Raw genomic sequence first — 14,007 nt, forward strand, 5'->3', positions numbered from 1 at the left:
AGTTGGCAACAGGGGTGTTAATAATGACTATACTAACTTGCCAGAAGGCATTTCATAAACTTCTTCAGCAGAGTTTACATGAAAGGGTAATTGGCAGAGGACCTGGCCTCCTGGAAGTCACCTCACATTCAGGTGTTCAGTTCTGTTGCACACTTTGATGTGAACAAATGCAGCCTCCTGGTGCTCAAGCTACTACAGAATTGCTCTTCATATTGAAAACAGGTTGATAGGAGTTCTGCCTCTAGAGGAATGGAGGAGAGGAAGCAGGGCCTTGCCAAGAGGCAGTATCAAGGTGACCGGTTGCCGTTATACACTCCTGGTTGGCTTAACCAAAAAAACCACTATCTTCTCATCAACCCGTATGGCTTCTTGTTTTCCTTTCACATGAGTCTGATTTCCCCGAAGCAAGATTTTCCCCCTAGTTCTGGGAAGACAGGCAGGGGGTGTGGCCTAGTGGAGGGGGTGGGTACTGAAAATGGGCAATGAAGTGAGCCAACATTTTTCAAACTCTGTGCATTGGTATGTCATCCTGGCCAATACATTTGGGTGTAATCTCTCCCTACATCGTGGGTTCACAATGAAACATCTCTGAGAAGACCCGCAGTTAAGAAATCTTTTAAAATTTGTCCTAGTATTTCCAAAAGTCAGTCATATTTATGTCTCTTAACATCCCCGTGAACTGTGGTTATTTGTAACCCATTTTAGGAAATGCTGCTAGAAACAAATAATAGGGGTAGGCTACATAGGATTGTTTTTTCCCCTCTCTATTGGTGCAACTTGGGGGTGAGCAGAAACTCCTTTTCCCCCCTGGCCTTTGTTATTGAAAACATTTCTAGGACATCTGAGTTCACTGAACTGCCTTAGTTTATAGTGTTAAGAGGAAAAAAATGTATCTTAGTTTAATGTCTAAAACCCTCTCATGACTGAATACCAGTGATGAGTGGCACTTTCCAGAACTGGGGGGTTGAGATGGACAAGTTATAGGACATTGAGTCTAGGGTAAGCCCAGGACCTCTTCTGGAATCTAACAAATTTCCTATCGTGTGCTTATTTTCTTCTTGTTTGTTTCCCCTAACAGTGATTTTCAGAAAATAAAAGCCATCTTGGAGGCTTGAAGGTCCTAAAGAAGTAGACGTTGAGTTTACAAAGAAAAGGTACAGAAATTCCATGTGTCTGACAGCAGTGGACTCATGGACTCATGAGCTGTTTCCTTGTGTCCCAAGTGGGAAAAGGAGACATTTCTGATCCGTGCTAGGGGCCCTAAATTAATTCCAGAAGGTGAACTGATTCTAATCTTGCCTTCAGCCTGTCCACTGTCTAGCTTACTCCTGTGAAAGGGGATATGGGTATCACTGGGAGGTGCTCACAGGCTTTTATTGTAAGCCCTGTCTGTGCTCTACTTCGGGCTATGGCACGGAGAATTTGTTCCTCCCAGCACTCCAGCTTCTATTCCACACTGTGTGGACTCAGGCAATCTTACTGGTTCTTATGAAGCATGCCCAATTAATATTGCTTGAAGGGTGGATTTGCATGCCTTCTGTCTTACAATACTAGGTAGGAGAAACACTCCCCAGTTGGATATAATGTCCATCCCCACAATGTAATCTGGCAGAAGGGATGCAACCACTTTGCCTAAAGCCTGTTCAAACGTACCAGTTCTCCTACAAACTTTTACCTTAATTCCATCAACTCCTATGGTCCTACCTCCAGTCTCTGTTAGGATTTCATTGACAGGCTTTGGCTTTTTAATACTTGGTAGGGGAAGTTTTCCCCAGCCAGACATAATATTCATTCCCATAAAAACATTTAGGTAAAGGAGACAGCGTTTTTACATAAAGCCTGCTCAAACATTCCACCTTTCATGATCTTATCAACCCTTACATTTTTATTTTTTTATTTCTTTTTTCTAATATTTTATTTATTTTTGACAGAGATTGAGTGTACAAGCAGGGGAAGCAGCAGGCAGAGGGAGAGGGAGAAGCAGGCTGGTGTGGGGCTTGATCCCAGGACCTTGGGATCATGACCTGAGCCAAAGGCAGATGCCCAACCATCTGAGCGACCCAGGTGCCCCTTTATTTCCTTTTAAGTAAGCTCTACACCCAGCATGGGGCTTGAACTCATGACCCTGAGATCAAGAGTCACGTATTCTATATATTGAGCCAGCCAGGCGTCCCTACCCTTACATTTTTATATTTTCTCAATCTAATTGTAGCCTGAGTCAGGGTGTCACCAAGGGGTTTTGGTACCATAGTTAGGAGGAGTCCTGAATGAATGAGTCCAGAAACTTCTCTTTTCCACCTTCTGACCATTTTACCCACTCTTGTGCAGAAGGCTTTGGGTTCCCAGCCAGAGTTTGAGCCAAGGGACCCTGGCCTTTTTGTCAATCTTTAACTTGATTCATCTGTCCAAACACTGCCCCAAATGATTGCTGGTTAGGTTTCTCATTGCAATTTTGCCTGCTGGCTTTTTAAAGTTCTCCAAACTGGGATAAATAGAGTAGACTTGTCTTGGGCCCTTTAATGTTGAGGGACCAACACAGAGTCCCTTTGGCCCTCCCAACCTTTGGCAGTGTTGTACTAAAATCTTTAATTCTATCAAAGTCTGTTTTATTCATCTCATTTCTTAATAACCATCTAAAGATTTCCATCCTGTGGGATGAGTCCTGGGACTCTTCTCTGTTTCCTCTTTGTTTTGCTCCTTTCAATATTTGCTTTATTCACCTTATTCCTTACTAACTGTTCAAAATCTTCTACCTTTGTGGCCTTTTCCTATTCTATTGTTAATTAACCTGATGTTTTTATTAAGACCCATGAGAGAAAGCTGAGACATCAAATTGGCAAAGGCTTCCCAGAGTGTTTTTTGGTTTTACAGCAGTAAGGTTATATGGGGTGCTCGTGTGAAAGAGACCCCTTAACCACAGCATTTACCATGACCTGGGTAATGGGCATATTCAGCAGGCAAATAACTCAGTCATCTTAAAGCCAGTTCCATGTAGCTTGCATATGAAGCATGTCAGCGGCTTCATCTGGGGTATTCCACTTGGCATTTTTGGGGCAATTGAGAAGTCCCCCTTCTCAGGGTAAACAGACCCTACAGTGGCTTTTATCCAGTTAACTGGCCTGGTCATTCCCTTAGGAATAACCTCCTTTGTATCTGGATCACATATAGCCATCTGTAATTGTTCAGTCATGAGCCGTGGGTCCTGTATCAACCCAAACATGCCCTTCCACTCCACAGTATTCAAAATCAAAGGCACAGCTCCTAAATTAGTTCCTCTCATAATTTATTTTAGTAAAGGGTCTTCAGGAAGCTGATGATACTGATCCACAAAATGAAAACAGTTCTTTCACACTATACTCTCTGGTTTCAATAGTTTCTTGATTTTGCCCTCCCCCACCATTGACTACTTTCTTGGTGACCTGAGGTCTTAGAGGGATCTACAATTCTTACCTTGGGGGGTGACTTTGAGTCGAGTGGCCCAAACTCAGACTGACGCAAATCTGAGCTTGGTTTAGCATCAAGGCCCAACCCAGCACTTTCTTTTACTTTCATTTTAGCTATTATGGATAATAACCAAGGGATTGTATGTTTAGCATGGTTATTATTATTTTGTATTTCCTTATATATCCAATGAGCTAACTCTTTAAGAGTTAGGTTTACTACTGAAGTGGTTCAGAATAAGGCTCCCCAAAGTATACCATTTTGGCATGCGAACTATTTTGAGCTGAAGGTAATCAAGACCTAGAGGGCTCAAGAGAAATTTTCGCCCCTCCTTTAACTACCTAGAAGATTTAAGTTGGAAATTTTTCCCCAAATGAGAGTTTTTACCAGAGATAAATTTTATCTAAATGACCATCTGTATGGCAGGGCAAACACCTAATTGCCAAATATCTGCTGTTCTTCTTGTCCTGTGAATCACCGTTTGAAGCCCCAGGCCTATATCCCATTCCTTAGCTCAGGATGGTATATATACCTCATTTTACCTTTCTGTCTTTGAACCTCTCATATATGGGGGGTTCTCATACCTACGAAATTAAATTTGATTTTCTCCTTTTTATTTGTCTCATATCAATTTAATTCTTAGACCAGCTGGAAAAACCTTTGAAGGGTAAAAGAAAAATTTTCATCTCCAACAGCACCATTTCTAAATTCAATTGGTAATTTTTACCTTTAGTAATGGATCACAGTGCAGCTGCAGTTTCATACTGTGGGTAAGTAGGTAGCCATCCAGGGATCAAAGGTTCATCATCCCCTGCCCTTTTATCCTTTCTCTTCCCAAACCACACGTTTCCATGAGTCAGGGCTCTTTTAGCAAATTCTGTTTCTCTGATGCCAACTAAGGGCTTCTGAACCCAACATCTGGATGTGGGGAGGATTTCCCCCCATACCACGGATTCTCCAACACCAGCTGGGTGTCCTGTAATTCAGTGCAGTTCTGACACTACTGGGAGATAATGTTAGATTCTGTGGATTAAGTGTTCAGTCCCTACAAGACTACCCTCTTTCCCCCACTTTGAATGTCAGTCCAGGTTGTTACCTGTGCTTCTGACTGATGGGTTATAGATCAGGGGTTCCCACAGCCTTCTCTTTGGGTTCAGTTAATTTGTTAGAGTGGCTTACAGAACTCAGAGAAACATTTCACTTACTAGACTATTGGTTTATCATAAAAGGATATAACTCAGGAATAGCCAGGTGGAAGAGATGCATAGAACAAATTAATGGGGGAAAGGGGCAGAGCTTCCATGCCTTCTCCAGACACCACATTGTCCCCAAATCCCCATGTGTTCACCAATCTGGAAGCTCTCCAAAACCTATCTTTTGGGTTTTTGTGGAGGCTTCATTGCATAATCATGATTGATTAGACTCATTGGCCACTGGTGATTAAACTCAATCTTCAGCTCCTCTCCCCTCCCTGGTGGTTGAGGGGTGGGACTGAATGTTTCAACCCTTTAGTCACACGGTTGATTCCCCTGGCAACCAGCCTCCATCCTTAGGTGGGGGTCCAAAAGTCACCTCCTTAACACAGCAAAAGACACCTTTGTCACTCTTGGCCCTTAGGAAATTCCAAGGCTTTTAGGAGCTCTGTGCTAGAAACAAGAAGGCCAAATACATATTTCTTATTATACATCATCATATCCCAGGCTGCATTAAGAAATTCTTGCACCCATCCTTTTTCTTTGTTCTTGATTCAGAATAGTTAAATTAGCTTTGGTAATCAGTTGTTCAGAGGAATAGCCTTGCTCTTTTATTTCCTTGGTTAGTGATGCTTTTTTGAGTAAGGAATTATTTATTCCCTTCCCACAAATTCCTTTAAAAATATGAGGTGCTACCAAAATCGTTCAAAACTAGCTCTTTAGATGAGTTCCTGGGAGCCCATGTCTGTATTTGTCTCTTTCCTCTCTCACCTAACTGCTTCCTCTCTTAATCTTCTATAGTCTTCAGACCCTTTGGGTTGATCCATAAGTGAGGTTTGTGTGCACTGTCAAGAAACAGTGATAAAGGGGCGCCTGGGTGGCTCAGTCGTTAAGCGTCTGCCTTTGGCTCGGGTCATGATCCCAGGGTCCTAAGCCTGGCATCGAACTCCCTGCTCGGCGGGAAGCCTGCTTCTCCCTCTCCCACTCCCCCTGCTTGTGTTCCCTTTCTCGCTGTCTCTCTCTGTCAAAAAATAAATAAAATCTTAAAAAAGAAAGAAACAGTGATAAAGCTGTGGACTGAAAATAGAGCAAAGGAAGAGAAAGCAGAAAAAGGCCAAAGGGGGGGGGGTCTTACGTGGAGAAGGCATTATTCTGTTTCTCACATCGGATTCCCTTGCAGTTGTTTGGCTCATCGATCGCTCTGGTCTCATAATAAAAGTAAAGCTGGTTCAATCCATTGGCAAAAGCCAGCAGTACTAGGCAGTAGATAAAGAGAAATTTGAGGATATCAAGCAGCATGCGCCCCAAAGAGATCTGCAGAGGCCCTAAGTGGGAGTTGGCTGTGAACAGGGATATGAGACGCAACGAACTTAAGATGTTGGATATTGCAAAGAGTGCTTCTGCAATCAGGGTCGGGTGCCACATTTCCCATTCTTCCCTTGGACGAGAACCATTATACTGTAAGAAACAAGTGCACAAGATGAGAGGTACAGTGAACATTTATAAAACTTTTTCCTCTTTTCTCCTGTCTAGCACCCAAATAAAGCTACCAAAGTAAGCATCAAGCATTCATTTATACAACAGGCCCTGTGCATGGCACTGTTTGTCTCCCCTCCCTATCCAATCAATATATGATGCTAATAACTCTTTTCCTCCCACTCTCACCCAAATATATTCCCTGCATATACAGAGAAAAATGAATTTTAGAGCAATCATCTGGAGCAACCACCTGTGGTTTATCCACAGGCATTTTCTAACTGTGAGTTTACCAGATTATTGGGGAGTGTCACTGGAACAGCGCCATTGGTACGCTCCAGGTAGTGGGGACAAATTACTCTGCTTCCTAATGAGATTTCAAATCAGATTTACCTCCCCAATCCCCCATTTCCTTCTGAGCACCATGGACAACTTGTAGTTACTGAAGGACTAGGGATAGGTTCGGCCTCCTCGGTGTGCAATGTTCATCCTGACTTCCTGGCTGACTTGCAGTTTGGGGCTGTTAGAGCAACCTTGTCATTACTCAGCTTTCCGCTGAATTTTAGCAGTCTGTAATGTATTTCATATTATTAGAAAAAGCATGTCAACCTTCCAGGTAGTGAATTTAGTACTGTTCCACATGGTGGTGTAGGCATGTATTTTATAGTTCTTTTGACAGCCCTACAAGTTCAAATGTCCTTCTAGTACAAATGAAGAACCAAGGGGTTGAAGGAGGGGAAGAGCCAGTATTTCTGGGGTTGGTTGCCCTTTTTTCATCCCTATCCTGGACTTCCAGGTCCTGGAATATAGGGAGCAGCTTTATAGAAAGATGGCTTCATTGTGAGACCTTAGGTCCGATTTGGGCTTTGTCAACTTAAAACTGCCTGTATCTCTCCATTTCATCATAGAATGAGTATAATATCTACTCCTATCCACTGCACAGGTTTGTGATTATGTATCCATATGTGAGAGAATGTGTGCTCCATAAGGAGAGATGTTATGGAAATATAAGAATTTGCGTATTACCTTCCCCAAGACAGAAGTAGATTTTGCCTGGAATTCAATCCGAAGCATATTGCCTAGAGCTCTCATCTAAATATCGCAATTTCTTAGGACTAAATGTAAACAACTTTTCTGAAAAAATGTTGCATTGGGGGCCAAATCATATTGTTAGCATTTCTAAACTGTGCTTCAGTTCCAACAACTGACAAAACTGGTGTTGTTAAAATCATTTGTGTGTATCCAATATTCTTCATTGTCAGAGGAGTTGGGAGAAACCTTGCCACCCTTGTGCTTCTGTTTTAGATGAACTCTAGGTGGCTAATCCATTTTATACACTCTTGGCCAAATCTTGTATCTCTACATTTTTCCTTCCCAAACAACAACAACAAAAACACCCCACATTGGCTGCATCGCAGTGAGGGGTGGGCATTGTCATGCCTGTTTTACAAGTGGAGGAACTGAAATCCAGATAGGCAGAGTGACTTGCTTCAGATCACACAGCAAGCTAGTGGCAGAGCCAGGACTAAAATTGTGATCTCCATTCACTTGGTCTGGCATTATCTCTATTAAATGTTCACTCAAATGATAGTTGATGTCACAGCACATATGTTAGATGGGTCTTTAAAAGTTCTGAGCTCTATGTGAGAGATGGAGACTACTGATAATGAAACAGATTTATATTTTAAAACTAGAAATTATCAACTGGAACATGCACAGCTCATAATTCAGAATTTTCTCCCTCCATAATTACAGCTGTAAGCACAGGGAAGTCTGCTGCCCGGGGAACAGTGAGTCTGCATTTGTAGAACATTCAGAGGTGTGAAAAATGATTCTTATGGCAAATCTGTGTTTTGCATCTATACCTTTGGAGGAAGATATTATAGAATATGAGAGCAGGGAATAAACTTGGAGCTCTTTTAGCATCAAGGTCAGCAAACTTTTTCTGTCAAGGGCCATATAGTAGATATTTTTGGCTTGGTGGGTTATATGGTCCTTGTCACAACTACTCAACTCTTCCTTGTAGAACTAATAGGGAATACGTGAACAAATGGATATGGCAGCAGGCCAGATTTGGTCTGCAGACCATAGTTTGATGGCTCCTGGTCTAATACAAGTGGTTTGCAAATTGTGTTCCTTGAAGACTGAAGGTTCAGTAGAGGCATCTGGTAGCTACTCTGGGAGCCAAAGAGGAGGCCTGGGAGATTGATTCCTCAATCCGAATTCAATCTTTGAGCTCTCTAATATTATTGAAGTTCTGAATAAGTTTTAACTTCAAGATACGGTTTCATGGAAAAAAATAAAAGGCTGACAGCCACTGATCTAGTTCAATCTGCTTATTTTTCAGAGGCAGAATCTCAGGCTCAGGGAGGTAGAAGGATGACCTATGGTATTCTAGCTTGGGACAGAGCAAGGATTACATTCAGGTTTCCTGATTCTTGAGTTAGTGATACTAGGAGGCGAGTGATTTTTCTTACATCGTTTGAGATAGAATGCAGATTGAAAATTGGCCTCCATGTCTTTCAAAGGGGTATAAATGGCACTCTGACAATTCATGAAGCAAAATATGAAGAGGGCCAGCCTAAGGTAGGGACTTAATTATAAGGACGGAGTGGGAGATTGTGTCTTCAGCCAAGTACTGGCTGAAGAAAGGACCATAACTCAATGGGTACCAAAGTTCAGATTTAGTTTGAATGTATGGAAGTAAGGTGGTGGTGGGATAAATCTCGGTGGTACTATCCTAGAAGACACAAAGATAATTATTCTCCATTTGTAAGATTATCTGGGGGGCACTGAGGGCCGATCTTATGTGTATTTGTTCCTTTTGAGTACTTTGGTATGCGCCTTTTGGTTTCTGTTGTTGAAGACCATGTGCAGTGGAGTATATATCTTGTTTTTGCTCTAATAAAGGATCTTCTGTAAGGCCACCTTATCCCATGGCATTTCTGTACTGCCTTAGTACAACAGTGATCAGAAATGTTTCAAGGGGCCTGGGGACCAGCTTTTGTGGCTTTACCTCACAGAGGTTGTCTCAGCCTACTTGGAGAAGTTCATCTCAGACTAGTATGTCTCTGTGGATGAGCAGACCAGACTGACCATTTGCAATTTCTCATTGCAAATCCAAATCTGCATGTGGCATGTCTTGCTTTATTAATTCTCCTTTTTTTTTTGAGAAGAACTCCAACTTTTTGGCAAATGTCTCCTTTGGGTTAAGTGTTTATCAGTTGAGGGGCATTTATTCAGCTTAATATAGCTGATTTATCCTTCCACTATGTGATGGGGAAGTTCTAGCTCCTTGGAATTCCTGCCAGTGAAATTGAATAGGTTATAAAATTAGTTAATATTGGGAATCTGTAGACATGTTTATATCCCTAAGAGTAAATCCTTTTCTTGATAATTTATTCTAAACTTTCTTGTTTAAGCAAAACCTACCAATTTCTAGATTGATAATCTGTTGTCCCTCCTGTGTATAAATAACACTTCCAAAGGAAGAGGTTTTTTTTTTTTTTTTTTTTTTTTTTTTAAAGGCAAACAGTGTTACTTAGCAGAGTGCCAGAATTACATGGATTTCATCCAGGCACATTAACCAGAGAGATTCAAACATTTTCCTCACCAGCTTTTTCTTGTAAGGAAGTTGTAAGTATGTGTTAAACGATCACCACAAGTATAAGGCATACTCTTAGGCTTCTTTCAAAAATGTTTCATGACTGCATTCAATATTCATGCTCCACATAACTAACTCCCAAGGTCTTCAAATTTATGCAATATGCATATTAAGGATATAAAAATAAGTTGTTGGAGATTTGGGGGACAGCCATATTCCCATTCTAAAACTCCCTAATGTGGGAGTTAGTGCCAAAAAGCATGACTGACTAGACAATCTTGGAGATTGAATTGTCAGCTTTTCCTCATGCTGGAGAAGTTCAACTCAGGGTAGAAGGAGCCAGCCGTTCTATCATCTAATGAGCACCAAATCTGAACCCAGGGCCTAGGACTACCCAATATGAGATGTTGGACATGAGGCTATTTTTCAGGACAATTTAGGCTGTACATTGTGTGGGAAAAGCATTAAGATACTCTCTGTGTGTGTGTGTTCATTATCTGAATTGGTACCGAGGCATAGGTTGAGTGATACTCAAAAAGCTGGATTTATAACAGCTTGAATGATCATCCTGGTGCTGGAAGTAATGAGGGAGGCAGAGATGATTAAAGATCTCTGTCTCCTGCAGTGAAGTTTCTAGGGTTCCTCTACCTGTCATACGAAGAACACTTGAGGGAAGTGTGAATACTTAGCTTTGAGATGAGTCAAGTCAGCAAGTTAGGGAGAGATGGCTTCACACTGGAAGCACTATTCAGAAAAAGGAAGAGCTTTGTTCTGTTTGACCCAACAGGGAATAAGGATTATTAATGGATGTGTCCCAGGGAAAATAATATTAGAAAAACATAAAGTAGCACTTTTTAATGAAGTGACAAGGGTTAAGAGAGGTTTTTGGAGATTGTGAATTCAGTGTGTTTTCTGTCCCTGACCTATGGAAGCATCAGTGGACCATCTTGGCAAAGATATTGTAGAGAGGATTTAAACACTCACTGGGTGGGTTGGTGGCTGTCAGAGTTTAAGAAGCTGAAGATTCATTTGTAAATTGTTCTATTCTTCACTTAGGTGGAAACTACTTACAAGCTATTGAAAGAATGTTTGTTTATATGGTACTTTCCCACATGGATTGGACTGTCAACAACAGTTTTCGCCTAAACTCTTCATGCTCCCCATGCTAAAGCTTAATGTAACCCAAATCACTGCTTAAGAAAAAGGGCAAACATTCCAAGTTACCTTGACATAGGCCACAATCTTCAAGGAAATGGTTGCCAGGTAGAGTGAGTTCATTGCAAAATCCATCAGATTCCACCAGTCATGGATATATTCAGTAAATCCACCATCCCACATTTCCTTAATCTCCCCCCAAATGAAACCTAAAGAATGGAGGCAAGAGGTTTATTTCTAGACAGGGTCAAAATAGTATCATAGTCATCACAGTAGGATTCCCCTGAGTAAAGACAGGCAGAAGCAATGAATGAATTGAGATCACTGGAGAGAAGCCCCCAGAGATGGTAATAATAACATATCTCTTTTTCTTTCCTGCATCACCTCTCAGTTGTGGATTTGCCAAACCTGATAGGCTTTACCTGAAGATGCTCATGCATTATACTTTTCCAGATGCTACTCACTTTTAGCATTATTATTATAGTTACTGGTGCTGTTGCAATTTTGGGTGCTTGATTCTATCCTATTCCCATTTTGAAGTAGGAAATTTATTAATTTCATTAATAAACTAATGAGGTCAATATTATCCTATAGTCTTTAGTTTCCATCATGTGCTAGAGGGAAAACTCAGTAAGTTTTGAGGTGAACTAGCTGACCTCCAACCGAATTACTGGATGTTGAGGCTGACACTAGGCAAAGGGGCCCAAAATAACTTAGAACCCTCTTTTCTCCTTTCTCCTCTCATTGTGTGGGTGGTTTTGTGGAATTCTGCCTGATGACATAGATGTTTCTTGAATCTTGGAATCAAGAAACCAGTAAAAGGTGTGGCTGTAGTCTTTTTTTTTTTTTTTAAAGATTTTATTTATTTATTTGACAGAGAGAGACACAGCGAGAGAGTGAACACAAGCAGGGGGAGTGGGAGAGGGAGAAGCAGGCTTCCTGCCAAGCAGGGAGCCCGACGCGGGGCTTGATCCCAGGACCCTGGGATCATGACCCGAGCCGAAGGCAGACGCTTAACGACTGAGCCACCCAGGTGCCCCAGGTGTGGCTGTAGTCTTAAGGCAGTGCTTCTCAGGCTTTAAAGTGCATGTCAATCACCTGGGGATAATGTTGAAATTCAGATTCTGGTTCCCTAGATCCAGGGTGGGACTTGAGATTTTGTATGTCTAACAAGTTCCCAGGTGATGATGCTGACATTGCTGATTTGGGAATTACAGTTTGAGTAGCAAGGATTTGGAGGATAGCAATGCATTGGAGGGTCCAATGCAATCTAACCATGCTTGGAGACTACTGGTGAAGTTACTTTTACCATGAATTGTGTGAATTTCCCAGGTTCCCCTCCCAACTGTGGAATCATTACCTATATAGGATGTGGACCCTAAACAAGTACTAGGATTCTCTGGAGTAGCCACAAGAAAGGTTCAAGTGCTCTTGAGTTATAGAAAGGGCATTGAATAGATTAACACTTGCTCTGTCTAGCTTACCTGCAACCCATTCTGACTGATATTAGGCGTTCCTTCCACACCAACTGATACACAATTTCCTGTCCTTGAAGATGTTAGGTTAGCAGAATTAAGCCCTGGGTTCACTGCCAGTCTCACTGTGGGCCAGGTAATACTAAGTGACCGGGGTCTGGGGAAGAAGGAACCACATTTCTGAGACTCCCAACAAAGGACTTCCCCATGGCACAAAGAGAAGATGTCCTGATTCAGGGCCAGTCCATCTGCCTGTTCCAGTATTTTCTGTAAACATGAGCAGCAGGCAATCTGGCCATAGCTCCTGGTTTCTTTGACTCACCGAGAACCCAGGGCAATATCATCCATTCCACGACAGTTGGGGGAGGCCCCTGTACATGAAGGTCTGTCCTGACGATATGCTGAGAAGCCAGGAGAAGCATGAAGAGGAAGGTCAGATATGATGCTGTGTGGCAGATAAACTTGATAAAGGGTTTCTTGATGAACAGCCCAAGGTTGCTCCTGGGTGAGATCAGATAAGCTATAGACAGCATGGGAAACAGGAACCCAATGGTCATGCAGGTAAGCAGCTTGACTACCCAGTGTTTCCGTCGCCATCCAGGGAAGCCGTCATACCACAGGGTGGCAAGTAACTGTTGGCAATTGGGCTGAGCAACAAACTGGGAAAGAAAGAGAACAAGTTAGGCATCTTGGACGTCCAGGGGGACGTCTACATTCATAATACCTCTCCTAGTTTACAGCCAGCTTCATGGCCAATCCCCAGAAGAGGCCTTTTTTCCAGATTTCCATGAATGGATCTAACCCCAGAGACAGCTCTACATCTCAAGCTATGAGACTGGATTTTCCTTAGGGTTATTTGCTTCATATATTAAGCAAAATCACTCTTTTGGGTTTGTGCTTTGTCATACTTCCCTATTCTTCCTCCCATCATCTTAGAGAAATGGTTCCCAAACCTTGGCTCTCCATCAGATTCATCCAGCAAACATTAAAATATTCAGGTTCCCAGGTTACACCAAAGACTGACTAAATGAGCATCTCTGGGGAGTAGAGCCTGGGCAGCTGTTTTACAAAGTTCTTCTGGGAATATCTATGTCTTTTAGCAGAGAATCATGAGGACATTTTATTTCAAATTGGTTCACTTTTACTCATTCCCTGAGCTTACGTGAGGTCATCAACAAATATGCACTATGTTTGGGCAAACACAAACTGGCAGAGAATAAACTCATGCCTGTGGCTATGGTTTAGAATGGAAATGAGTTCCCTGCTTGATTTTGTCTCTTTTCCCCTTTGGTTTTGAGCACCTCTTGGTTGGCTAGCAGTGAATCAGCTTGCTGCTTTGCCATCTATTAATACCCTGTCAAGTCTAGACACGCAGAAGAGGGAACAATATTTGGGGGCCCAAATTACAACACTGTGTACTAACTCAGCTGGGATTTTACTTAATGGCAATCTCCAAAGTGTCAGTGATTAATAGTTAAGGAATCATCAGGATTGCAAGTCATCATTAGGCTGCCACTTCCTGGTAAGCAACTCAATAGGGAGCTCAACTGTCAGCTGTGATTTTAAATACTGCCTACATTTCCCAGCTTCCCATGGGAAAGGTTAAATAGAACTGTACCATATAGCTTACTAGGACAAAGGAAATAAAATTCTTTCATGATTT

General features: G+C 42.0%; 1 protein-coding gene across 1 annotated transcript in view; it reads right to left on the reverse strand.

The window, feature by feature from the left end:
- The window catches only part of TRPC5 (transient receptor potential cation channel subfamily C member 5), a 128,633-nt gene that overhangs the window by 37,194 nt on the left and 77,432 nt on the right, over positions 1-14,007 (reverse strand). The window contains exons 3-5 of the mRNA XM_045881711.3: positions 12,667-13,003; positions 10,939-11,078; positions 5,770-6,092 (exon numbers count right to left, since the gene is read on the reverse strand). Of these exons, the coding sequence (XP_045737667.1) occupies positions 5,770-6,092; positions 10,939-11,078; positions 12,667-13,003 (800 nt within the window). The remainder of the gene's footprint in view (positions 1-5,769; positions 6,093-10,938; positions 11,079-12,666; positions 13,004-14,007) is intronic.

The sequence above is a fragment of the Mirounga angustirostris genome, unplaced genomic scaffold, assembly GCF_029215605.1.
Source record: "Mirounga angustirostris isolate CCGP_5_RB_7025 unplaced genomic scaffold, mMirAng1.0.hap1 SCAF_11, whole genome shotgun sequence".
NCBI lineage: Eukaryota > Metazoa > Chordata > Mammalia > Carnivora > Phocidae > Mirounga > Mirounga angustirostris.